The 23,880-nt window shown below is 44.5% G+C and overlaps 1 protein-coding gene across 3 annotated transcripts in view; it reads right to left on the reverse strand.

The window, feature by feature from the left end:
- Positions 1-23,880, reverse strand: part of slc8a2b (solute carrier family 8 member 2b) — a 106,667-nt gene that overhangs the window by 15,906 nt on the left and 66,881 nt on the right. For all 3 annotated transcript variants that reach the window (XM_035154523.2, XM_035154522.2, XM_035154521.2), the window contains 7 exons: positions 9,661-10,167; positions 6,789-6,926; positions 6,338-6,565; positions 5,231-5,617; positions 3,999-4,124; positions 3,592-3,787; positions 2,948-3,078 (listed from right to left, as the gene is read on the reverse strand). In XM_035154523.2, the coding sequence (XP_035010414.1) occupies positions 2,948-3,078; positions 3,592-3,787; positions 3,999-4,124; positions 5,231-5,617; positions 6,338-6,565; positions 6,789-6,926; positions 9,661-10,050 (1,596 nt within the window). In that variant the 5' untranslated portion in view covers positions 10,051-10,167. The remainder of the gene's footprint in view (positions 1-2,947; positions 3,079-3,591; positions 3,788-3,998; positions 4,125-5,230; positions 5,618-6,337; positions 6,566-6,788; positions 6,927-9,660; positions 10,168-23,880) is intronic.

Genomic DNA, 23,880 nt, shown 5'->3' on the forward strand with positions numbered 1-23,880 from the left:
ATCGCCAATTTGATATTTCTACAGAAAACCCAGTATCCAGCATCAGGTGGTGTAAAGCTATATGTATTTTCTGTGTGAGCAAGCCTGTGTCTGTGTGCATGTGTGTGTGTGTGTGTGATGTGTGTGTGTGTGTGTGTGTGTGTGTGTGTGTGTGTGTGTGTCTGTGCTGCAGACTGACAGCCGGCCATCTTCTCCCTCAGCAGACAGATAAACAGAGGCTCCAGTCACCATCTCGGTGATTGTTTTGATCCGATCATGCCATCGTGCATTAGCCGACAGATGGCCGGTTCGACTGCTGCTGAAATCCAATGAGCCCGACCCACTTCCTGCCATGTGTCCATGTGTCCAGACGTCCCCGTGTCCAGGAGGGTCACAACACAGAGGTGAGGGTGAGTACGTTTTACCTTAAACCTGCCAAACTACAGCCAACTGCAATCTGAAGAGGGATGCATCAGACGCTGTGATACGTCTGGAAGTCGAGGCTTTCATGATGAATTCCTAATCATAATGAATAAAGGAATGAAATGACTACGACTTGTTCAGGGAGGAAGCAGGTTAACAGGCTTCCTTTAATCCAGTGAAACAACAGTAAGTCTCCTGCATCCCGGTGTCAGCAGCGAGCCGGAGGATTGTATAATTGACTCTCTCTTGTCTCTGCGGCTGATCGGGTCAATGTGGCCACTTGAGATGCAGCTCAGACCGTCGCTGCATCAGCAGACAGTTCATTCAATTCTCACTTCAAGCACAACGTTCCCTGCGACGCGGCCTCGAGGAAGAAAAGTTCCTGATGCATTAAATGTATTCAACCATTTGACGAGTATTCATTATTTGACATTTACAGCTGAGCAATTAATACTGATGAAGAAAAGAGCTGACTTATAAATGAGATATGCTAATGAGAGACTATCTATCTTTTTCTGTCTGTCTATAAAGATGGACGATATATATATAAGAAGCTAAATCATCTTGCCTCCCAAACCCTGCCTCCTCCATGTAAACAGATGGGACACGGACATAAACAATCCAAGTACACATCACACTGATGTTCACGTGTTCATTTTTCGGATAACGCCTCAATACACAATTTATAACGAGATTTTCACCCCACTAATTTATGAAAATCGTCATGATTGACAGCTGAGACTGAGACTTGTGACTGGCTAAGTGTAGGTGTGGGCGGAGCCCTGCTGCCATGGTTCCACTCATCAATCACATGACGTCAAAAGCACAAGATGGCGGCACCTGCATCCAAGAGGTTATGTTTTTGGGAGAAGTAGATGCGTTGATTTACACTCTGTGGTTTTCACACATGTTTTATGTTTAAAGATACAGTCTATTATTATCTACATTCATATTTCTAGACGTGAATAACTGCTCTGTTACCTTCTGATGAGACGATACAAACAATGCAACATTAGATTCATTCTGCGACTCGAGAGAACGACTGCCTCCGACTCTCCATCACCACAAAGCTTTCAGATGTCCTGTCAGCGGCGTCCCTTTGTTAAATCAGCGGCGCCTGTGAAGGCTGCGTGACGGTTACACACTGGAGATGATGCTGCGCTGAGAGTAGACGTCTGGCAGGCGAGTGAGACGTGGGAGTTTAATTGGTTTTATTTCTGGCACAGCAATCGATGAAACCCACTGGTGTGCGGTCGGAACGGATGACACTGACCTTTGTAAAATTACTCATTCATCGTCTCTCCATCCATTCCTTCATGTTGATTTATACAGTTTTCTTCTCCACGCTTCTTATGTGCGACTCCTCGATTACACGAGTCTCCACTTATCAAACTCTGGATCTGAGGAGAGACTTCCCGGCCTCCGAGGTCTCAACCTTTTAATTCCTAGTGCACTGAGCAAAGTAGATTCAGGCCTCTGTCCATCAGTAGCTAAATCTGTACATCTTGACAAGTTAAGTTTTCATTTGTAACAAAGACATTGAACTTTTAACTGATCCAGATGAACTGCTGCTCATTTGGATAATGATCTAACGTTCTACCTTCTTTTCAGATTTCAGTATTTTGTTTTAAATATGTGTTAGTAGTATATCATATGTTTCATTGAATTGTTTAATATTAGAAGTACCAGATGGCTTTTGATTAGTGCAGAATGAAAGTTGCATAACGTTGCATCATTTACAAAGATTACAGTATTTAAGCTATTTTCAAATAATCATGTATTAAACTAGTTTTTTCGAAATTGTAATGGATTTAATGAATTGTTATTCTTTTGAAATGAATGAATTAAAGGACAAATCACGTTTAAGAAAACAAACAAATCCAAGTTTTCTTCTACTTGTAGTTTTTCACTTCAGACTTTCAGGAACAGCTCGTAACACGTAAGTGAATCTTTCATGTTTAAAAGACCAGAGGGGCCTTTCAGGAATTAGCTGCTAACTCAGTAGCAACAGAAATTAGCAGCAGGAGGTTCAGTTTGTATCTGTTTGTCTGCAGAATTACACAAGAACCACTCAACCAATGTCCTTCATTACATTGGGTGAACTGATGTGTTTAACGTGCTGAGATAAGGAGTCATCTCTGAGGGACCTTTCAGGGTTTCTGTCCTCTCTCTGTTCCTCCTGCTGCGACTCTCATTCATTATCTCTTCACCTCTTCTTTCCCTTCACTTTGATTTACTCCGATATCCTTCACTGATTCTGCAGCCACACAGCAGGTTATACAGAAGCAGCATGTTAAGCAGCTCCATGAAGTGAAACCTGTCTCAGCCCAGATCTCCTCCTCAACCAGATTTTGGTATTAAAAAAGATTCACCCACAGGCATCGTTAAGTCTCATCTCATCTCCAAAATGCAGAATGAATCTTTTAATAGTCAAACCCAGCTGAGGGGGGGTTCAGGGACCAGCTCCTGGTTGATCTGCTTCTTCCTTTAGTTTACCACAGTGTTTATACTGCTCCTTCTCATCTTCCTCCTCATCTTCACTCACCTTGATGTCTTTGCGTGTCTCTCCCGGTTTGAACACCAATGTCCCTTCGCTGTAATCGTAATCTGAGCCGGCGTTGGCTGAACCATCTTCAGTCCTGTAGTCTACGTAGAAGGTGTTCTCTCCCAGACCGCCTGAACCCCGGAGACAGAGCAGAACAACGCTGAACACGGCTCAGGACTGTATCCAGTTACACTAATGTACGAGAGAAACACTGATACGTTTGTTATTCCCTGAGAATAAAATCACACATTTACAAAATAATGATGTTTTCTCTTGTCAAGGAACCAAAGTACTTCACTGTTCAGGTTTAGATCAACCTCATCAAACCTCAGACACCAAAACCTCATCACCATCATCGTTACATTATTAACACAAAGCCGTGAATTGACGAAATATTAAAGCTTCACTATGTAACTTTTACTGAGCAACAGCGCCCCCTGCAGCCACAGTGTGTCGAGCTCTGACTGTGTCGTCCCACTGAACTAAACTGAACTGTGGATATTACCCATGATCCCGGCTTCCTGAACCAGAAGAGCATGTTTGACTGAATAACCTGACTTTTCATTTTCAAACTACAGCAACGTCACTAAGTGCAATGCTCATTCTGTGATTGATGTGAACTCATGTTGTATTTGTGTCTGTACCTAGGCAGACGACAGCCAGTGTCAGGACGCCACAGTTCTCCATGCACTGACTGTGGGCGCTCTCAAACGAGATGCGGCTGCAGATCCCCAGGTCGTCGTCCTCCGGGGCCTCCTCGTCCACCACAGCTGTGCGGCGAGCGTTGTCGGCCGCGTGCCTCTTCAGGACGTTACCGGCTCCGATCATCATGCGCGTCGCCTTGAGGGACACAGAGGAGAGTGGAACTTCACATTAGTTATCAGGGAACCTTTCACACCTGATACTTTAACTAACTAACTAACTAACTACGCTGAGACTAAACTGAAAAGTCTGAAACAAACGAGGCTGGTGTGAGTTTTAGGTGTGTGTGTGTGTGTGTGTGTGTGTGTGTGTGTGTGTGTGTGTGTGTGTGTGTGTGCGTGTGTGTTACCTGTATGCGGTAGAAGGCCCTGCTCTTCTGTTGGTGCAGCAGTGCGTAGTAGTTGGCCAGCTCCACCAACTGGTCCAGCTCTTTGTCGGGATATTTCTGCTTCAGCTCCTTCAGGATACGAATCACCTGCAGGAGAGAGAGACACGATCAGAGAGTGACAGCTCACACGGCTGCACGCACACACACACCCACTGCACGCACACAAACACCCACTGCACGCACACACACACACCCACTGCACACACACACACACCCACTGCAGCAGTATCAACATTCACTGCACCACCAGTCCCTGCAGCAGTTTGTGCTTCAGCTTCAAGCCTCACTTCATAAAATCCTCCAACCCTCAAATACACTTCCTGTTCGCAAATGACTTCCAAGCGTTATAATATTACTCATATAAAAAATATATATCTGCAGCTTAACAGGCAGAAAATGAAGTTGAAACATGAAAACTTTTCTCATTGTAATTACACAGGATCATAGTTATTACACTGGTTGATATGAAATTCCACTTATTTGAATCTACAGCGCACGTGTCAATCAAAAACTTAATTTTCTCTCACATCACTTCTCTTTAAAACGTCTGGTGTTGAATACAAATCCATGTTCTGCACAAACCAGTGATGCTTTTAGGTTTTGAATGTTTCTGGGTTCATATAAGTGGGAGAATCACGAGGAGGATTATTTACCTGTCGTGTCTGACTGAAGTTTATTTAACTGTGAGAAAAGTATAATCTGGATCATGCGTCTAAAGCACATTTAAAACACTGAGCTTCTGCCTTTTACCTCGTGATTGCTGAGACAGAAAATATAACTTATCACAGTTCATATAAAGTTCATAACTTCATATCTCAATGTTACAAAGTGCTGTGCAGTGTTTCTCCATCTGATCTGTCACTCAAACCAGCCTGGACTGTCTAAAGTCCCAGAGAAGTTTGATGTGACAGGAGACTGCAAAACATCATTTTGATCATTTTGTCATTTTTATTATTCATCTTTTGTTTTTGGAAATCTTTCCTAAAATAACACAATTACTTAAATTGTTTTTATAATTGTTGACAGATAACACACATTTAAATTACAGTGTATTCAGGTTTCACTTTGACTGAAATAACCCCAGTGAGGTTGAGATGAGGCCAAACCCCCGGAAATCTGTAGAGATGGATTTAGAAATTTAAAGAAAAAGTAGTTTCCTCTCCAACATGACTCCCTCCCTCTCCTCCTCTCACCTCTTTGCGGCTCTCGTCCAGCTCCTTGCTGCTCTCTGCATTGACCACCATGCTGCTGGAGTTGGGCAGGTTGCCCCCAGCTCCCGTTGCCATGGCTGCGGCACCAACGTTATTGGCCGCAGCGCCTCCCGCGCCGTCCTGAGTTCCCCCGCAGTTTTCTGCAGGGACCACGGTGCCCCCTCTCGGCGGGAACTTGCCGTCTATGATCATCTCCATGCCGCCCTTGCTGGGTGTCAGGTCTCCTTCGGTCTCCACGACGATGCCGTGGCGCTTGTCGGCGCGGTAACGCTTGCCCATGTACTTGTAGAAGAGCAGGCGGCGGTCAGCGATCCAAGCCAGGAGGACACACACTGGGAAGTAGAGCAGGGTCACGAGGGCCTCCCACACCTAAAACACACACACACACATTCTCACAATCATGTTTGAATGAAGACCGTGGTAAAAACATCACTTCCTCCTGAGTTGGACGCACTCTGGGGGATTTAGAAAAGATGAAGCCACAGTTTGAAGTGAATTTGCCCAAATGATCAGCCGACCTCATGTTCAGTCTCATGAGTTCACAGTGATGCCTTCAGGCCGTTATCATGAACCTCCGAGGAGAACTGACCGATTCTCCATCCTTTCATTCCCTCTGCGATCGGACTACTAGACTCAGACAGTCATTTGATATTACTGTGCTTTCCACATGATAACATGTAACAAATGTGTAGTTATTATCTAAAGATTGTCTTTTTATTGCTATTGATTTTACCTCCTTCATCTTTATCTTGATGTCCTTCACCGAGCTCTGTCTGTTTGTTGACCTGTGCTTTGTGACACGTATCATATTGGATGTCACACCTTGTTAAGTCCTATGAGACAAATTGTGATTTGTGAATATAGGCTTTACAAATTAAATGTGATTGATTGATTGATTGATGCTGTTTGTGCGCTTGGGAACAGGTAAGCTGTGAATGAATTCACCTCCTCGGGATCAATAAAGTGGAATCTGAATCAAACTAAACGACCTGTCAGATAAAAGTCTATTTGTGCTCCTGCTGCCTTTGTGTGACCTGCACTGACGAGCACCCCCACTCATCCCGTCTTCCCTCTCTGAGTCTGTCTCACCTCCACGACGCCCGGCGACATGACGGACAGGATGAGGTAGAGCCAGATGTAGGCGAAGATGCTCCAGAAGGCCGTGATGAAGAACACCCGGAGGTGCTTGATTTTGCGGGTCTCGCCGGTGGGGATCACCCACACGCAGATCCCCAAGATCACAAACATGTTGAAGGCGGCGCTGCCAACGATGGTTCCCGGGCCCAACTCGCCAGCCTCAAAGCCGTGACCGCACACCTGGAGGGGGCAGAGTGTGAGTGAGCGTCGTACGACTGAATAAATAAACAGTTCACTATTTGAAAGAAGAAATGAGACGTCATTGTTTTAGAGAGTTAAACTAAATGATTATCAAGTGTGAGAGTGTGTTTCTATGTGTGTGTGTGTGTGTGTGTGTGTGTATGTGTGTGTGTGTGTGTGTGTGTGTGTGTGTGTGTGTGTGTGTGTGTGTGTGTGTGTGTACCTCTATAACAGACAGCAGTATCTCTGGAGCGCTGGAGCCCAGAGCCATGAGCGTCAGATTGGAAACAGTTTCATTCCAGATTCGAACCGTTGCCACAGATGTTTCCCCGTTTGGCATCGTGATGGTCACCTCCTTCTCCTGTTGGTCCAAACACACACACACACACACACACACACACACACACACACACACACACACACACACACACACACACACACACACACACACACACACACACACACACACACACACACACACAGGGTCAGTAACTGAGGTGCTGTTGGGGCTGCAGCAGTGATGGATTGTGAGATACACAATCAGACACTGACCTTGAACAGGATGGATGAACACACTCCTTTATCCATTAAGCCTTTCATTTTGCTTTGTTGCCATTAAGAACTTCATGTATTGAAGTGAACGAACAAAGTGATTCATGATTCATTTTAATGAGGTTGGTCCAGTAAGAAAAGATGATGAACCCTCGATGATGTCACTGCCACGTGACATCATCCGGCACCAGCACCCCCCAGCAGAGGCCAGTCAAATACATGCAGGTCTATTTATGGTATTTAACTTATGTAAATGTGACCTGAAAATGTATTTCTGCTGTTTACGCTGCACTGGAGCAAAGAACATTAGAAAACCTTCATACGGTTACAGAATAAAAAACTGTTATAGATCAAACTTGGCAAACTTTACACTTAAAGTGTAGCTTCCACACAGAAGCACGAATCAGCCTTTAGCTGCACGTCTTGAAGCTACTGGGAGAAAACCACAGACACTGGGAGAACACAACAACTGCACATGGAAAGACACTGGTCGGCCATCAAGTTAAAAAAAGACTGTAAATAAAGATGGATGTCAAATCTCTATAACCGGTGCATGTCCCATCTGCTAACATGGAGGAGACTGAGTTTATGACCTTTACTTCAGCCAGCCACCAGGGCGGATGAAGAGAGCCGTCATGTGAACCATCTTTATTTACAGTCTCTGTGCATGAGTGTGTTCTCCATCATTCCTCCTCTTCTCCTTCTTCTCTCGCTCCTCTCGACCTTCACGTCTCCTCCTCCTCCTCCCTCACGTTGAACTAGAGCCTCCATTCAAACTTCCCAGGCTTCATCCTTTCTTTCTCTAAAGTGCTTAAAACAGCAGAACCTCACTACCCGAACCATTACAGGCCGTCTCGGACAACTCACACACACACACACACACACACACACACTCACACACTCACACTCACACACACTCACACACACACACACACACACACACACACACACACACACACACACACACACACACACACACACACACACACACACACACACACACACACACACACACACACTCACACTCTGTCTGAGCGAGAGAGTCCACCTCAGTAATCTCTGCTGTGTTCAGCTCAAACAGACAACAGCTCTCCTGGGTAAACAAACAACACAGCTCTGTAAACTCTGTGTGTCTGTTTCCAGAGTCGACTCCACCATCACAAAGGACGAATGATAAAGAGGGAAATCTGCCTAATCCCCTCGAAGGAAACTGATCAGATGACGCTGCAGAGACGTTGACTGGCAGCATCACTTCCTCTCATCAGACACACTACAATAAATCATTTATGGTTTAATCACAGACCAGAGTACACTGCATTATAAACGGATTAACATGATGCAGGTTTACTTTTAGCTGCTTGTTGCACAGTCAGCATCGTGTGAGTCAATTTGCAAACAACACACACCTACAGGCGTCTGAGAGCCGAAGATACAGCGCGCTGGATTTACTGCAGCGTGAGCTGTGCACACAAGTTCATCTGTGAACTCTGCCAATGTCTACATCGGGTTTTGTCTTGGAGAATCCTCACATGTTTCCAGAAAATCTGTACAAGCTAAAAGGTTATGTAAGTCAGTAAACTCCACTTTTTCTGGACGTGAAGGAGTCAGAACCATCTCTAATCCCGTCTAGCTATTATTTCAACACTCCACAATTACAAAAACTATTTTAACGATGTACATCTTTTTAGTTTTTGTCATATGCCCCTGATCTCTGCTGCTCTCCTGCCGCTCTCTGGCGCCACCATACGTGATCAACATGTTTTGCACGTAACGAAACATCCTCACAAACGTAAACAAACAAACTTCCTGCTGCAAAAAGAACAAATGTTCGAACTACTGTAGTTTGTATTTTACTTTCATTTAAACATATCGTGTAAACAACAATCTCCTGCCGGCTGGTTTTCAGATGGTTAAACAAATGAGAGGCTGAGTCACTTTAATAAGCTTTTATACTAATACTTTACATAATTATAGTTAATTATAGTGTTGATAGCTGGTGCTAATTAAAACTGAGAGAACAACTTTCCAGTGTTGTGAAGAAAGAGAAACAGAATTCCACCTGGCCTCTTTATTTCAAGCTTTTATGAGCGCTACCCTGCAACACTGCCTTTCCTCTGGAAGAGGAAGTTCTTAATCAACTGAAGAGATTCAATTAGCAAATTGAAATCCAATTTTCAAGGATGTGAATATTCAATCAAATATTCAAACAATTCCTATTAATCACATCTGTTAGATTTAATTTAAAGAGCAAAGCGCTGAACGTGAACTCGTTCAAGAGTCTCAGATGTGAGGAATTGCTGCTTTAAAGATTATTTGTGGTATTTAGAGGAGAAACGAGTGAAAGGGAGGTTTCTGACATCCAGCAGAACCACGGAGAGGCTGTGTAGCCACCACACAGTTTGTGGTGCAGGGACAAAACAAGCTTTTTCAATACTTCACATTAACAAATCAACAGATCGAAGGTGAAGGAAGTCAAATTGAAGCTTCCATGTTTGTGGCGCTGACACCACCACCAGTGTATTACTGCGTTCAGCCGCTCTCACCTGCGATGTGATGACCTCTATAGACGCCATGAAGCGGTCGGCGATGATGGACACCCCCAGGAACATGTACATGAGTGACACAAAGTAGACCACAGCTCTGGCCACCTTGTGTCCGAGCCCCGGCTGGATGGGCTTCCAGACGGGCAGCACGATGCCGGGCCGGCACACCGTCGGCTCCTCACACTTCTGTCTCCTTCTGGATATGCTGTTATTAACATGGGGCTTGGCGGACGGATGTGAAGAGGGGAACATGGAGGGCGTGACCGCTCTCAGGCTGGGGTCAACGCTGGGCTCAGTGCGCTCGGACTCCGGCTGACAGGGAGGCAGCTGCTGGAGGAAGAGGAGGAGGAGGAGGAGGAGGAAGGGGGTGGGTGAGGCGAGGAGAGACATAGTTGCATGCGGTTCCCACGAGAACCGGCGAGGCAGAGGACGATGGGCTCAGGCTGAGGAAGAGGGAGGTGGGAGGGGGAGGCGCTGGTCGAGCTGAGGGTGGTGCGAGTAGTTCACCTGCAGGGAGAGAGAGAGAGAGAGAAAGAGAGAGAGAAGAAAGCAAATGAGTTTGTGACACAGTGAAAACACAACAGATCAAACACCAGAGAACTCAAAGAATTCTGAGACAAGCTGAGACACGTTCACCTGAGTGGACATGTCTCTACTTCAGCAGAGAAATGTTTCCTGAAGCTGTTTGACTTTTCATAAACGAGAGGAAAAAGACAAACTGAAGAGGAGGAATCAGAGTTTTAAGATCAGTCAAAGCTCTCACACACACACACACACACACACACACACACACACACACACACACACCTTGCTGTCCTTTTGAAAAGAAGCAAAATACACACATTCAAAACATGAACCATTCTTTTAATACTTTTCAATGTCAAATCCATTTCAACAAGCCCCCTGTTAACAAGAGACATGTTTTCTATGGACAAAACCTGGTCTTCACTGCTCATTTGACACAAGACAACGTCCACTGGTCCTTGAATATTACTCAGAAGTCAAGTGGCTCCATTTAAACCTTCAGTATTGTCATATATAGACAGAAATCTGTTTTTAAAGTTTGAGGAAAGTGTGATTCACTGCAGATGACGCTGTTCAGCAGAGACCCGGGCACATGATTCACTGTGGTGAGTCACAGATAAACAGCAAAACAAAAGAGGAGCTGAACAGGTGGAGAGAGGAAGGTTACGAGAGAGAGATGAAGAGGAAGGACAGATGGAGATGGAGAGACTGAGGGGAGGTAAAGAAAAGAGAAGGTATGGGGTTATTTTAATGATGGGAAATTAGGGTTAGGGAGAATTTTCTGTCTTTGATTCAACTTTTTAAATGTTCCCTCAGAACAGGCAATGAAAACAACTTCATCTGAGAGAGATAATGATGGGAGGATTGTGTCAGAGAGAGAGAGGACGAGGAAAACATGTTGAGTTGCAGCGATGCCTTCAGGGAGGAAGAGGCTGACAACACAAGGTTTAAGACTGTTTATGTCATTCAAACCTGAGGCTAATACACACACACACACACACACACACACACACACACACACACACACACACACACACACACACTGACAGAAGCCAAATGAAGTTGGATATTTGTGTATAATATATTTTGGCAACAAAACTGTGTGTGTGTGTGTGTGTGTGTGTGTGTGTGTGTGTGTGTGTGTGCATGCCAAACGGTGAGTGTTAGACCTCAGTGTGAAACCAAAGGATGGACAGATGGACTGAACCCTGTTTCCGTCGCTATGAGCACCGGCCCTTAATCTTCCACCTCTCTCCTCCTTCCTCTCGTTTCATCTCTCTCTCTCTCTCTCTCTCTCTCTCTCTCTCTCTCTCTCTCTCTCTCTCTCTCTCTCTCTCTCCATCTGCCCGTTTCAGAGGAGACACCTGCTCATATAAACGTTACCAAACTCTGTCGCTGCACAACCTCTCCGTCGTTACACTTATGATCACGACAGAAATGATTTTAGAAGAACTGTTTCTTCATTCAGGTGTTATTTTTATTTAACCTTTAACTATTTAGATGTGGATGATATCGTCCTTTGCAAACTTAATTTTTAGCTGCTTAGACTGTTTATCTTTCTGTGTTCTGATTATGAAATTAAGAAAGTTAATGTTTAACAGACGTCCTGTGAAAATACCAATATTCCTGCTGCAGACTTAAATAAGTTAGATGATCATATTCGGTTCATGTGTAAACTGACTGTACCGTAGATCCATCAAACCAGTGTTTCTTTTCATGCCAGAATTATATTTGAACAAGTTTAACAACCACAGTCCACTGGAAAACAAACAGCTGTGATGAACTGACGGCCTCCTGCTGTGTTGATGTATTAAAACCTCCTGATTTACACAGCAAACCAAGCTCGACCTTTTCCAACGTCTCCTCTGATAACCCTGACCGCTCGTGTGGCGACAGCAGGTTTTCCCTTCAGTCTGAATCTGGGTAACAACACGTGTGTCCTCCCTGTTTGTGTCTCTGTTTTCCCTGTGGCCTGAACCCAAACACAACAGGAAGGGAACGAGAGCCGTGTTGTCAGGAGGAAATCGTCTCTGCTCTGAAAAAAGCTTCAGACGCGTCGCTCCAGGCTGCTGTCGTCCTATTGGACCGTCTCATATTAGACTCTAATTATCAGCTGCTCACGAGGAACAGAGGCTGAAGTGAACTGGTTCCAGTGAAACTACAAAACTTACACTGTCACAGTCCATCAATTATTCAGACACATACACAAACAAGCACTTTCTCCTCCTCTCCTCATTATGAGTCCAGTGCTCATCACTGGAGGGATCCACCTCTTTTTGGTCATTCTGTGTCACTTGTTTTTATTTAGTGTCTTAAAAGTAGTTCTGTGTCTCTTCATCTCCACGGGTGTTTTGTGTCACTTAATGGATGTTTGTGCCTTTTTGTAATCGTTTCTAAATGTCCTCGCTTCAACGACGGTGGATTCGTCTGATGCTTTGTGCGTCATAACATCAATAACCAATCCTGCTCCGGACACACAACATGGCCGGTGTTATGCTAACGTGCCACGCTACAGCTGCAAAGCTAAAGGGAAGTGCATCTTCTGACTGTGGTGGCCAATCAGATTCCACGAGGCTCTGTCCCACCCCCGACCTACAGCTCTTACTGCTGCTCTACATCTGTGAAAGTGTTGTTACTCTGATTATATACCGTGCTTGGCTAGAAGTTAACACCGCGAAGGGGAATCTCTGGCCTTCTTACTGTTTCGTGGTTAAACTGGAATCATAACTATGGAGAGAACATTTTGAAAGAAGCAAAATGAAAAAGATGAACTGCATGAAAACGTTTGTTATTTCAGCTGCAACAGAGAAGTGAGTTCAGGTGCAGAGATCGACCTTCAGGGACCTTCTGATGAAATGAGGAAATAATATAAAATCAAATAAAAAGTTGTCACTTAACTGATGCCATTAGTTACACGTAGGTGTTACCCACAGGTTCTGCTTCATGTTCGGAAGGGGAGGGTGAGATGGGGGGTGTTCAGCTGCAACATGACGCTTCACCACTAGGTGTCACTAGATTCTACACACTGAACCTTTAAGAAATAGTCCTGTAGATTGGAAAAGGAAATGTATCCATAGCAACGTATGCTCTAGTATTAGCCTTTAGCTAAATAATTCATATAATCCTCTGACGGACCTTGCTCCGTGATGTTTGGAGCTCAGCAGCTCCTCAGGCGGCCCTCACATCCGTCTCAGACATTATCTGCCTGCACCAGCAGCAGCCTGAGAGAACATGTGCTACTGGAGCAGTGAATGGTGAAGCTCTCTCAAATCCCAGCAGCCTCGCTGATACAAGCTGATACTTGCCCGCACAAGGAAATTGTGCTCACTGGTGAAGAAAGATTCAGCATCAGGAAGGTTTTGTGTTTGTGAAATACTACGTTTCTCATCCTGTTTCAAAATAAGAGTCTCCTCTTAAGTCTGAATTAACCATCTCTGCTTGAATGAAAACTGGTGACAGTGACACTTCAGCTTTTAACAATGAATCCAATGTTCTGCGCTCCCCAAATATTTAAAAATGAATTATTAGAAGAAATTTCAAATGAAATCCTCTGAAGCTTTTGGAGACTTTGCTGTAAGATCTCTACGATCACAACGGCAGCGTCCTGGTGGTGACGGCAGCATCGAGTATTCCACAGAGAGATGTAGAGGATGGATGGACTGAGTGAGAAGAAGAGAGGGTACATGGAGTGATGCCATAATAAAAGCATGAAAGACAGGAAATGGTCAGAGTGAAGGAATGTAGTGGGATAAAGCAAAGGATTGAAAAAGCAGCAGGAGCAACATAAAGAGAGAAAGAGTGATGACAGGTGGAGGACGTGAGGGGTAAATACAAAACTAATAAAGAGGAGGAATTATGGGCGTGGGAGGAAGGGAGGACAAAAACAAAAAGGAGGGAAGCAGCAACAACGTGGGCCGAGGTCCTAAACGTGTTAATATCGTCATTTGAGTACAGGCCTGGCGTGTTGCCATGGCAACCAGGGGAGAGCTTTGGCGGGGTAATCAATCACCACGGGGGGTGTTGAGGTGGGGGGAGGGCGAGAGAGCGAGAGGGAAAGAGAGAGAGTAGAAGGTAGAGAAAGAGGGAAAGATTACAGCGTCAACTCTCCTCGGAAGAGTCGCACCTGGATGTGGGTTGATCCGGCTGTCAGGCTCCGTCAGATTGGATGTGAAGTGTCTGTGAACTGACACCTTCATCTGATGATGAGCAGCTCAGCTCAAAGAGTCCAATTCTAACTTTTCTCATTCTCTCAGTCCTTTGGAGAACTCTTGGACTGTCGTTTCAGTTTCACTCAAAAAGTTTCTCAAAGTTTCTTTAAACCGCCCCGACCGAAGACTGTAAATAATCACATTTAAATGATTTCTTTTCAGAAACGAAGCCAACGCTGACATCTTGTGCTTTCGATGTTATTAGGAGTCTGTGCAGTCGTCCTGACTGGAGGTCGCTGCTGTCGTACCGAGGTCTTGTAGAAAAATTAACATTTTAACATTTATCAATGTGATAAGAACTTATTGAATTATTCGCTTTGTTAATTAATGTCTCGTGAAAGAATATATAAGATTATTCTTCTTTCTGCGATGTTTCATTCAAGATTTGAGATTATATGTTTGCATTTTATGGTTTTGTTTGGTCAGTGAATGAAAATAACTTGTAAATATCAATATAACTTTCAAAAATGTAAGAAATCTGCAGCCAGCCACCAGGGGGCGATACAGAGGCTTTGGCTTCTTTTTTGGCAGCTGTCACTTCGTCCATCTTTATACGGAGCAGAGACACAACTGGTCCACTTTCTTTGCTTTTGTCATAAATTAAAAACAGGACCATATGGTGCACCCACACTGTCACATCTGCTGCTCGGCTCCCGTCTCGTCCTCCCTCTCTTATCTCTGTGCTTCCTGTATATCTGATCCCTCCTCTCCCATCATGCATGTTCCAGTAAGTGCCTTCATTAGCCTGTAATCCCACTCTCATCAAACAGCCACTTAAACAGAGCTTTAAGCAGATCTGCTCTTACCAACTCCTGTTGATGGTGACCGGGAGGGACGCTGAATTCAAACCTGTCCCTGTCACATGTGGCTGTTCTGTGAGGACACGTTTATTTGTCTCACAGATAAATGAATAGAATATTTTTGCACAGATGTCAGATCTGATGTGTCGACAGGAGCTGAACATTATTCACATTTGAACCAACACAGTAACTAGAGAGTTTAAATGGACCTTGATTTACCAAAGGCTCAAACCGTTGACTGTAAATAAAGATGGACGACGCATCTCCACTTTCTCCAACTACCCAAACGAAGCCAAACTATCTCAAATACAAACGCTGCCATCTTGTGCCAACGCAAACAATATTGACCAGAATAATGATGGTGATTTTTGCCAGAATCGGCAGCCCCCTAGTGGAAGCAGGTATCCACTGTGTGACCTGCAGCTCGTGAGTCACGCAAGATTAACGTCTTCTTGGTTTACTGATCAGCTGCTGGACTCAAATCACACAACATTATTTTGATACAGAACCATTATCTGTAAAGTGAACGAGGTTCGACTGCTGCTGCTGCTGCACATTCAGCTCCAAGCAGAAGTTTAAAGACAAACTGAGCTCGTTGTTACTGAAGATAAATCCACCGTTGAATAAATAGTTGAACATGGTCAGAATACACATTGATATTCCACATTAATGAGTTCTGTCTGAATCACACTTTGTCTCTGTTGTTGTCTGAGCTGCTGGGTCACGTTCACCCCCCCCCCCATCTCTATCCTGCAGAGAACCAATCACAGAGTAAATGACAAATCAATGTTCAACATCAATAAGCAGCTGCTGAGGATTTAATTTCAGAAGCATAGGTTTCCACAGCCACTAACACACTAACTCAGTTTCCAGAAGAAAACACATTTAGAGCTGATAAAAGAACAAAGAGGAGGTGAAACAATGACAAGAACAGTCTTTAAGAGCACTGAGGGGAAAAGGTCCTTTCATCTTCTACACTGTTGCAGAGGTTGGAACACGGCAACTCCTAATTAAACCAAACCTCAAACTATATTAAAGCACAAAAATAACAGCTGAGGTTCTACTGTGGAAACAAGAGTCAAATGTTCTGCAGTAGGTTCATCCATCCATCCATCCATCCGTCCGTCCGTCCATCCGTCCGTCCGTCCATCCATCCATCCATCCATCCATCCATCCATCCATCCATCCATCCATCCATCCATCCATCCATCCATCCATCCATCCATCCCTCCATCCATCCATCCATCCATCCATCCATCCACCCGTCTTGTTCTGCTATCCGAGGTCAGGTCTGCAATAGATTGTTCCAGACATCAATGTCCCTTTAGCTATATGCTTCACTTCTGGAGGATCCTCCAATGGAAGGCGCCCAGATCCTGATTCGATGTCCGAACCAGCTCAACTAGCCCCTTTCGAAGCGATGGAGCAGCAACTCAACTCCGAACTCCTCCCTCTATCGCCAAGGCTGAGCCCGGTCTGATGGAGAAAACCCATTTGGGCCGCTTGTATCTACGATCTCGTTCTTTCAGTCTCTACCGGGAGCTTGTGACCATAAACGTTCAGAACGTACTTTGACGGGTTGAATCAAAGCTTTGCCTTGTGAGAAAACGACCCTGTTTGTGTCTTATTAAGTGAAGAATGAATGATCAGATTCAAGGTTCACTTTCTTCTGTGAGTTTAAGCCCCAACATCAACAGCCTGTATGATATTGAACTACGGAAAATGCTCAAGTGAATCCTTGACAAACAAAAAGACCTTTTCAGATTCAAAATGAAACACACACACAGTCTTGTTTCACCTTAAAAGTAATGTCAGTCTTTGCCTCCAGTGTAAAAATGTAATCTTTAAATCCCTTTTAAAGGATTCTGGGAAAGAAGAACTGCTCCATTTAATGCTCTGAGGACTGAACCACTGCAGAGCGAGGAGGGGGGTCCGAGTCCAAACCTGTTCAAACAAGAAATAAGAGTGCTAAATGTGATTCTCAAGGTTAAGGTGGATGAACAGAGTGAAATGTTCTCTAGCTCCCACTGAGTCACACACTAGGTAAAGATGTTTTCATGTGTCTAACAGAGACAGTTCAGGTTCGGGGGGAGGTCAGAGGTCAGATCCAGAACAGGCTGCAGAGCTGTTTCTTATTTCAGAGTGATGGATGCTCGCTGTCAGGGAGGTTTCAGTAGCGGGGCGTCAGGTGGAAACGTCAACAAGCTGACAGTGATGTAGAATCCATTGAGTCCAGCAGACTCAGCGTCCTCATCTGTCCACCGTGTGCAACAAGTCCTCATGGCCCCATGTTGGTCCATTCAGGTCCCTGACACATGATTGATCCACGACTCTGTGTTGGTCTTTTCTGATCCATCACCTTGACAACATGTAAAATCCAGTGAAACCGTTCTAATCCCTCACGGTCGTCCAAGAACAGTTGAATGCAGCTGGAACTGGGTTTAGTTGTAGATTCTGGACTTTCTCATCAAAGAGACGTCTCTCATTTCTAATCAGATCTAATTAGAATCTGTTTTCAATATTTACAAGCAACTTAAGATATAAATAATGGAACTGGAACATTTGAAATCCCCTCTTTTTGGCTGAGAAAACAGGAGCAGTGGTTTGGAGTGGCAGTGGAACTAATGATCAGGACCTGGAAATGAGACCAGTGGACTAATTGACTCTGACTCTGAGTGAGCTGCCTCTTAACTGCATGTAACAGATCGTGTCTGTGAAAAGACAGAAAACCAGACGACGTGGAGCCTCTGCAGACCTGCAGAGTTAAAACAGGCTGAAAACCTGAAAGTTGTGAAGCTTATGGGAAAAGCTCAAAGAGCTGGGACTCAAGGACACCTCCCACTCCAACGCACTTTCGAACAGTGAGCTGTCTGCAAGGTCTCTGGAGTTTGAAAAGCTGGCTGCATTAGTCGTGGCTGAAAAACTCTTTGGAGGAGTCAGGCTTCTGTGTCCCTGGTGCTTTTCTCAACCTTTTCCTGTCCTCTCTCTCTCTCTCTCTCTCTCTCTCTTTCTGTGTCAGACCTTCACAAACCTCTTAACGCTGCAAACAGATAACACAGAGTGTGTGAAGTTCACCTTTCAGCAGGAGGTCGTTTTACCATTTTTAAAACAACTTAAATACTAGTTTGCCACGTGTCTGATAAAAAGAACAAACAAAATCATCAGACCATTTTCTTTCCCTTTGCTCCTCGGAGCAGCATCTTGTTTTGTGAAGGACTATTTGTTTGATCAGGCAGATTAAAGGTATCTGAGGCTTTTTGAGCCTTAATCTGAAGATCAGATGCATCAGACCACTCGGACTAATGAGATCAGAATATCACAACAACTTGCTCTTTTGCTCTCTACCTTTACTTTACTGATAAGAGCTTTCAGACAAACAATCTTCAGTGCAGCTCATAGACTGTATATTAAAATGCAGTAGAGTCCAGGTCCAGAGAGTGAAGCCTGCACAGAAACCTCTGTTCCATCCAATGACCAACAAAGGGTCAGTTTCTGTAGAAGTCTACGAGAAAGTGACGTCAGTAAACATTTTCCTCAGGAGTTTATGTCTCAATCTCTAGTTTCAAGTCTTCTTCAATACAGCTGATGTTCATATTGTTAATTATGGTCTGTTTAGAATCAGAGATGAACTGAAGCCAACATGATGCTGCATGATGTAGTTGAACTTCACTCTTTTCCGAGAGGGAGAAAAAGACTTCAATACACCATTTCTGATTGGACGGGAGGGAACTTTGCCACAACACGAGCCCTCGCTTGAGATCGAAAGGGACGGAATCGATTGGTTCACAGCTCCACGCCCCCCCACGACCACTGGCCGGTTACAGGGTCAGCAAGCAGTAAGCACAGGCTGCCCTCCGCCCATTACTTCCTACTTCCTCCCAACACGTGAGGGTGATAACTGTTAACCTGTGAAAACATTCAGGAAGTAATTAAAGCAACTGTCTAGGATCTTTACAGCCATGGAGGTGGAGCATTGCTGGATCCTTGCCTCTGAAGGTCAGGACGACCTTGTCAACAGAAGAACTGGTCTCAGGTCACCTTCATGTCTTCAGACTGAGGGAAGTGATGCGCTGGGCGACACTTAGTGATTGTGTCCAGAAGCTAAAGAGTTTCTCATCAACTGCGTTTTTCAAAAGAAGTTGAGTTTTGTACTTTCTAGGAAATGTTCTTTCCCCTCATTACTTTTTTACAGCTGCCGTTGGGATCGGAAGATTTAACTTTCCTTTGTGTCACTGTAAATTAACGATGGTGAATGTTGCCACGGGCGTGAAGGCAGCATCCCTCCTCCTCCTCCTGTTTCTCCTCCCACACACCACGTCCTCCCTCTGTGGCCACTCTCACATCCCATTTACCACGTTAAAGGAAATTTGATTGCCCTTCATCAGACACCTCTGTCATATCACCAGCAGCCAGATGGGGAAAGTTCATTGAAAAAGATTTTGCTGCTGTAAATAATTATAGGGAATAATTATAAAGTGTTCCTCAAGAGGAAATCGATGCCGAACCCCAGCTGTCAGCAGCGTTAATGAGCACGACAGGAGGGAAACAGCCACAACCCAGCATGCACCTGTGTCTGCGTGAGTGCACGTGTGATGATGACACCATCTGCTGTAGAGTCGACAAGCGGGAAACATCAGAGCAGACGAGTCTCAGGTGAGTTTATTCCAGTACAATAGAAAACACTCATTCTTTCTGTTCTGTTGTGTGAACTGCTGAGTGTGAAGGTTCAGTCGACCTGAATCAACAGTGGAGCGGAACTGGATTAACTCACATTTCACTTCCTGCCAAAGAAAGAGTCCCCCTTCTCCACTGTTAATGTGAGTGTGTGTGTGGACTGGAATCACACCCACACAGGAGACTTCTACTCTTCATCGTTTACTTCCAGAGCTGAAATGACCTGTGATGGAGTCTCACAGGAAGAGTTCATGAGAGAGCTGGAGGTGTGTGTGTGTGTGTGTGTGTGTGAGCCGTGGTATCAAGGTCATCATCAAATAACACGTTCAAATCAGACTCATCAGAAGCATGAAGACGTGAACATGCATCAGTGTGAGAGAAACTGTCTAAAACCACAGAGAGGTTTTCCTTTTTAGTTTGGTACATGTCCCATCTGCTATCATGGAGGAGACAGGGTTTATGACTATTACTGCAGCCAACCACCAGGGGGCAATATATACAGTCTATAGTGTGTGTGTGTGTGTGTGTGTGTGTGTGTGTGTGTGTGTGTGTGTGTGTGTGTGTGTGTGTGTGTGTGTGTGTGTGTGTGTGTGTGTGTTTGTGTGTGTTTGTGTTTTATCAGTTTCTTGGATTTCCAGAGATGTATTTCTCGTGACTTTCAGGAACGTGTTGGATTTGTCGGGGACCAACAAGTCCTTTGTTCCTTTTCTCCAAACACATGTATTGTTGTTTAATGAGGCCCATTGTTTCTCATCGCTTTTCAGATCCACTACAAATCACCAGTACCAAACATTGTGAATCTCCCTCCTGTGGTTAAGGGCTGATAAGCGTTAAGGTTGATAGGTTCAGAAAATGCGTCTGAGCAAACTCCCTGATTAGACTCATGTGGAGGAGAAAGCAAATAGTTGTGTGTGCGTTCACCTCCAGATACAGTGGTTTACATTACCTATGTGCATCGGTATCCATCAGGACTCCACCTTTAACAGCACTCAGACCAGGTATTAGTCTGAGCTATTAATACATGTTTACATTGTGCACACGTGCCGACACACAATGCAACACAAGACACGCACCACTTCCGTTTTGTGTGTCCCATCCATCACGACAGCTAAACGAATAGTGTGTTTATACGGCCTGTAATTGGCTGAGCAGCGTTAGTTAGCAGAAGCAGGCAGCCAGTTTGTGTGATTAATGACCTGATGTGAGAGGAGGAGGGGCCACACACACACACACACACACACACACACACACACACACACACACTAAAGGCTTCTCAGTACTACATTGAAAAGCATTGAAATGTTGAGGTATCCCCTTCCCCCCCCTCTCGCTGCTTGTATCTCTCCATGTGTGTGTTTTATCTGCGTCTCCCTCATGACAGCAACACCCAGAGGATCATGGGATTGTTTGGAGAAAACCTCAGCTCATCACCTGGTGTGTGAGTGTTGCTGTGTGTGCAGACGTGTGTGCAGATGTGTGTGCAGATGTGTGTGTAGATGTGTGTGTAGCAGTGTTTTATAACCATTTTCTATCACCAGTTTAAGATTCCTGTGATGGATTCCTGTCGTAATGTTTGATTTGTTTTCCGCTCAACAGAGAGATTGACTCGAATCAAACTGAGTCCAGACTTCTGATGCCCGTGTGTTTTCATCACTATGTTTGTTTCGACTCACTTTGTGCCTCAGAGTTTTCATTTTTCATTTCCGTGCTTTCCTTCACTTACTGTCACAAAAATTTAAACTAATAACTTTGTTAACGTCTGATCTCTGAGGCCCAATTTAACGTTAAAGATTGCGACGACTCTAATTACTGATTTAATTGGAGACTGTAAATAAAGATGGACGACATGAAAGCTGCCAAAAGTGAAGCCAAAGTGTTTCAATAGCCCCCTGGTGGCTGGCTGCAGTATAGGTCATAAACCTTGCCTCCTCCATGTTAGTGGATGGGACGTGGACAACACTAAAAAAGTATGAATACATTTTTCTCAAAAAGATGATTTCTGTCATTTCAGGTAGCTCTTATCACATAAGTGTTTGTTCAAGTGTTTCTGATAAGTTTGGTTTTAATAAGTTGTTTCATGATATAAAAACGGGTTGAGACGTCGTGATTGACAGCTGAGACTGACTCTGGCTCCAAATGAAGTTATCAACACAAGATGGCAGCTTTCGAATCAGGGAGGTTTAGTTTCATTTCACACATCTTTATTTACAGTCCATGGTTTTAATCGAGTTCAGTCTTAGGTCACTGACATGAATGAAAGTGTTGTCGGTCAAACCTCTCGGTGAAGCTAAGCAGAGAATTGCTTTGCCACAGGAAGCAAATGTTCTATTCACCTCCTCACTCACACAGATTGGAAGTGAACGGCAGGAGAAGGTTCGCCACAGACTCATCACATGTGTGGCCGGGACCTTAAGGGTTTAGTATACACAGCATCTGAAGTGCTGATTGGTCGGCTGTGCAGAAATGAGAAAAGGCCTCTCTAGTGTTTCACATCACTGCTGGTTTCTCACTCTGCCTTTGAGTACAATCCTTCAGACAGCACCTTAAGTGACCTCGTTTTCTGTATACAGCTATATGTGTGTGTGTGTGTGTGTGTGTGTGTGTGTGTGTGTGTGTGTGTGTGTGTGTGTGTTTGTGCCAATTTTCTCTCAGTCTTTTCTTTGCCAATCACACTTTCTTTCATGGGAATACTTAAAGAGCACAAAGCAAACAGCGCTTTGGCAACAACAAGTTGCTACTTAGCAACCTCCTGTAGGTGCACATGCATGTACACACATGCACGTACACACATGCAGGTACGCACACACACACACTAAATACTGTATCAGTGCAGAGTTGGTGTTCATGTGAAGCAGTGAGTGAGAAAATAAATCACAGAAAGAGCGTTTATTATGTTGCTCACTTCCACATCTCAGAGCTGATGAAGAGAGCCTTAAGGAGTGAGCTGCTGCGTTTGCTGGAACTCTTCCATTAACTCCTCCATAAACAATTTGTTCCAGCAAACCTCAGACCTGCTGCTAAGTGCACCGATAAACTGGAATCAGCTGGAATCCATGGATGGCCTGAATAATAACCGGTCAGTGAAGAAGAGGAGAGGAAGAAAGAACACGTACAAGCTCAGCCCTCATGTTTCTGTGAATTATTCATACTCTTGCAGTGCCCATTCAAAATGTACGTGTCGGTAGGGGCTGATGTTTTTGGCCTTGCATGAATCCAGGCTTCTGAACATCCCGACAGGCTGCAGGACATGTGGTCCGCCCGTCTCACTGGAGCTCGCTGCTGCGCCTCGTGCTGTTCGAACAGCATCTGGGTGAGGAAGTAGAACGAGCCGTCACAGCTCAGTTCCACTTCTCTTAAAACCTGGCTTACGAATGCTGATCATTATCCGGCTGCTGCACTGTCCTCTGGTAGGTTTGCTCCACATCCAGTCACATGTAGAAAAGTGAACTTTCCTGAGAACTTCAGCATCACACCGGCCAAGTGTGACACCGATCACAATACGGACAGACAGAGGTTTCTCCATTTATAACTGGAGTTATAACAGACATGTCAGGCACCAGAGGAAGTAAGTAGCTTGGCATATTTGTATTTGGCCCTGCGAAGGTTTCTTATTATATTTATCTGCAGTGGATTTCTCCTTTTCCTTCTCAGGCTGCTTTGTGGAATAAGTAAAATGAATTTCTGCATTTCAACATAGTCTCAAGTTAAACTAGAATGGAACTCAATAGAGTTTCTACCTTCGACAAGACCCAACAGTCAATCAAGCTGCATCAAATTTCACGCACTCAGAGATATTTGTTCCTGATGCCTGATTTCTTTTCATCAAGATCTATGAACTATTCCCTGGGGAAATAAAAACATCTTTCATCACAATGAAAGTGAAAAAAATATCCTGGATCCGCACCAGGTTTCTTCTCTGACCTGTAAAACATCCTTTCACCAAATTCCGTGGACATTTCTGTTCTGTGCTCCTGCAAACAAAACAACAAACAAACGTTTTCTTTATCTTCTCT

Source organism: Hippoglossus stenolepis, chromosome 4 (assembly GCF_022539355.2).
Source record: "Hippoglossus stenolepis isolate QCI-W04-F060 chromosome 4, HSTE1.2, whole genome shotgun sequence".
In the NCBI taxonomy this organism is placed as follows: Eukaryota; Metazoa; Chordata; class Actinopteri; order Pleuronectiformes; family Pleuronectidae; genus Hippoglossus; species Hippoglossus stenolepis.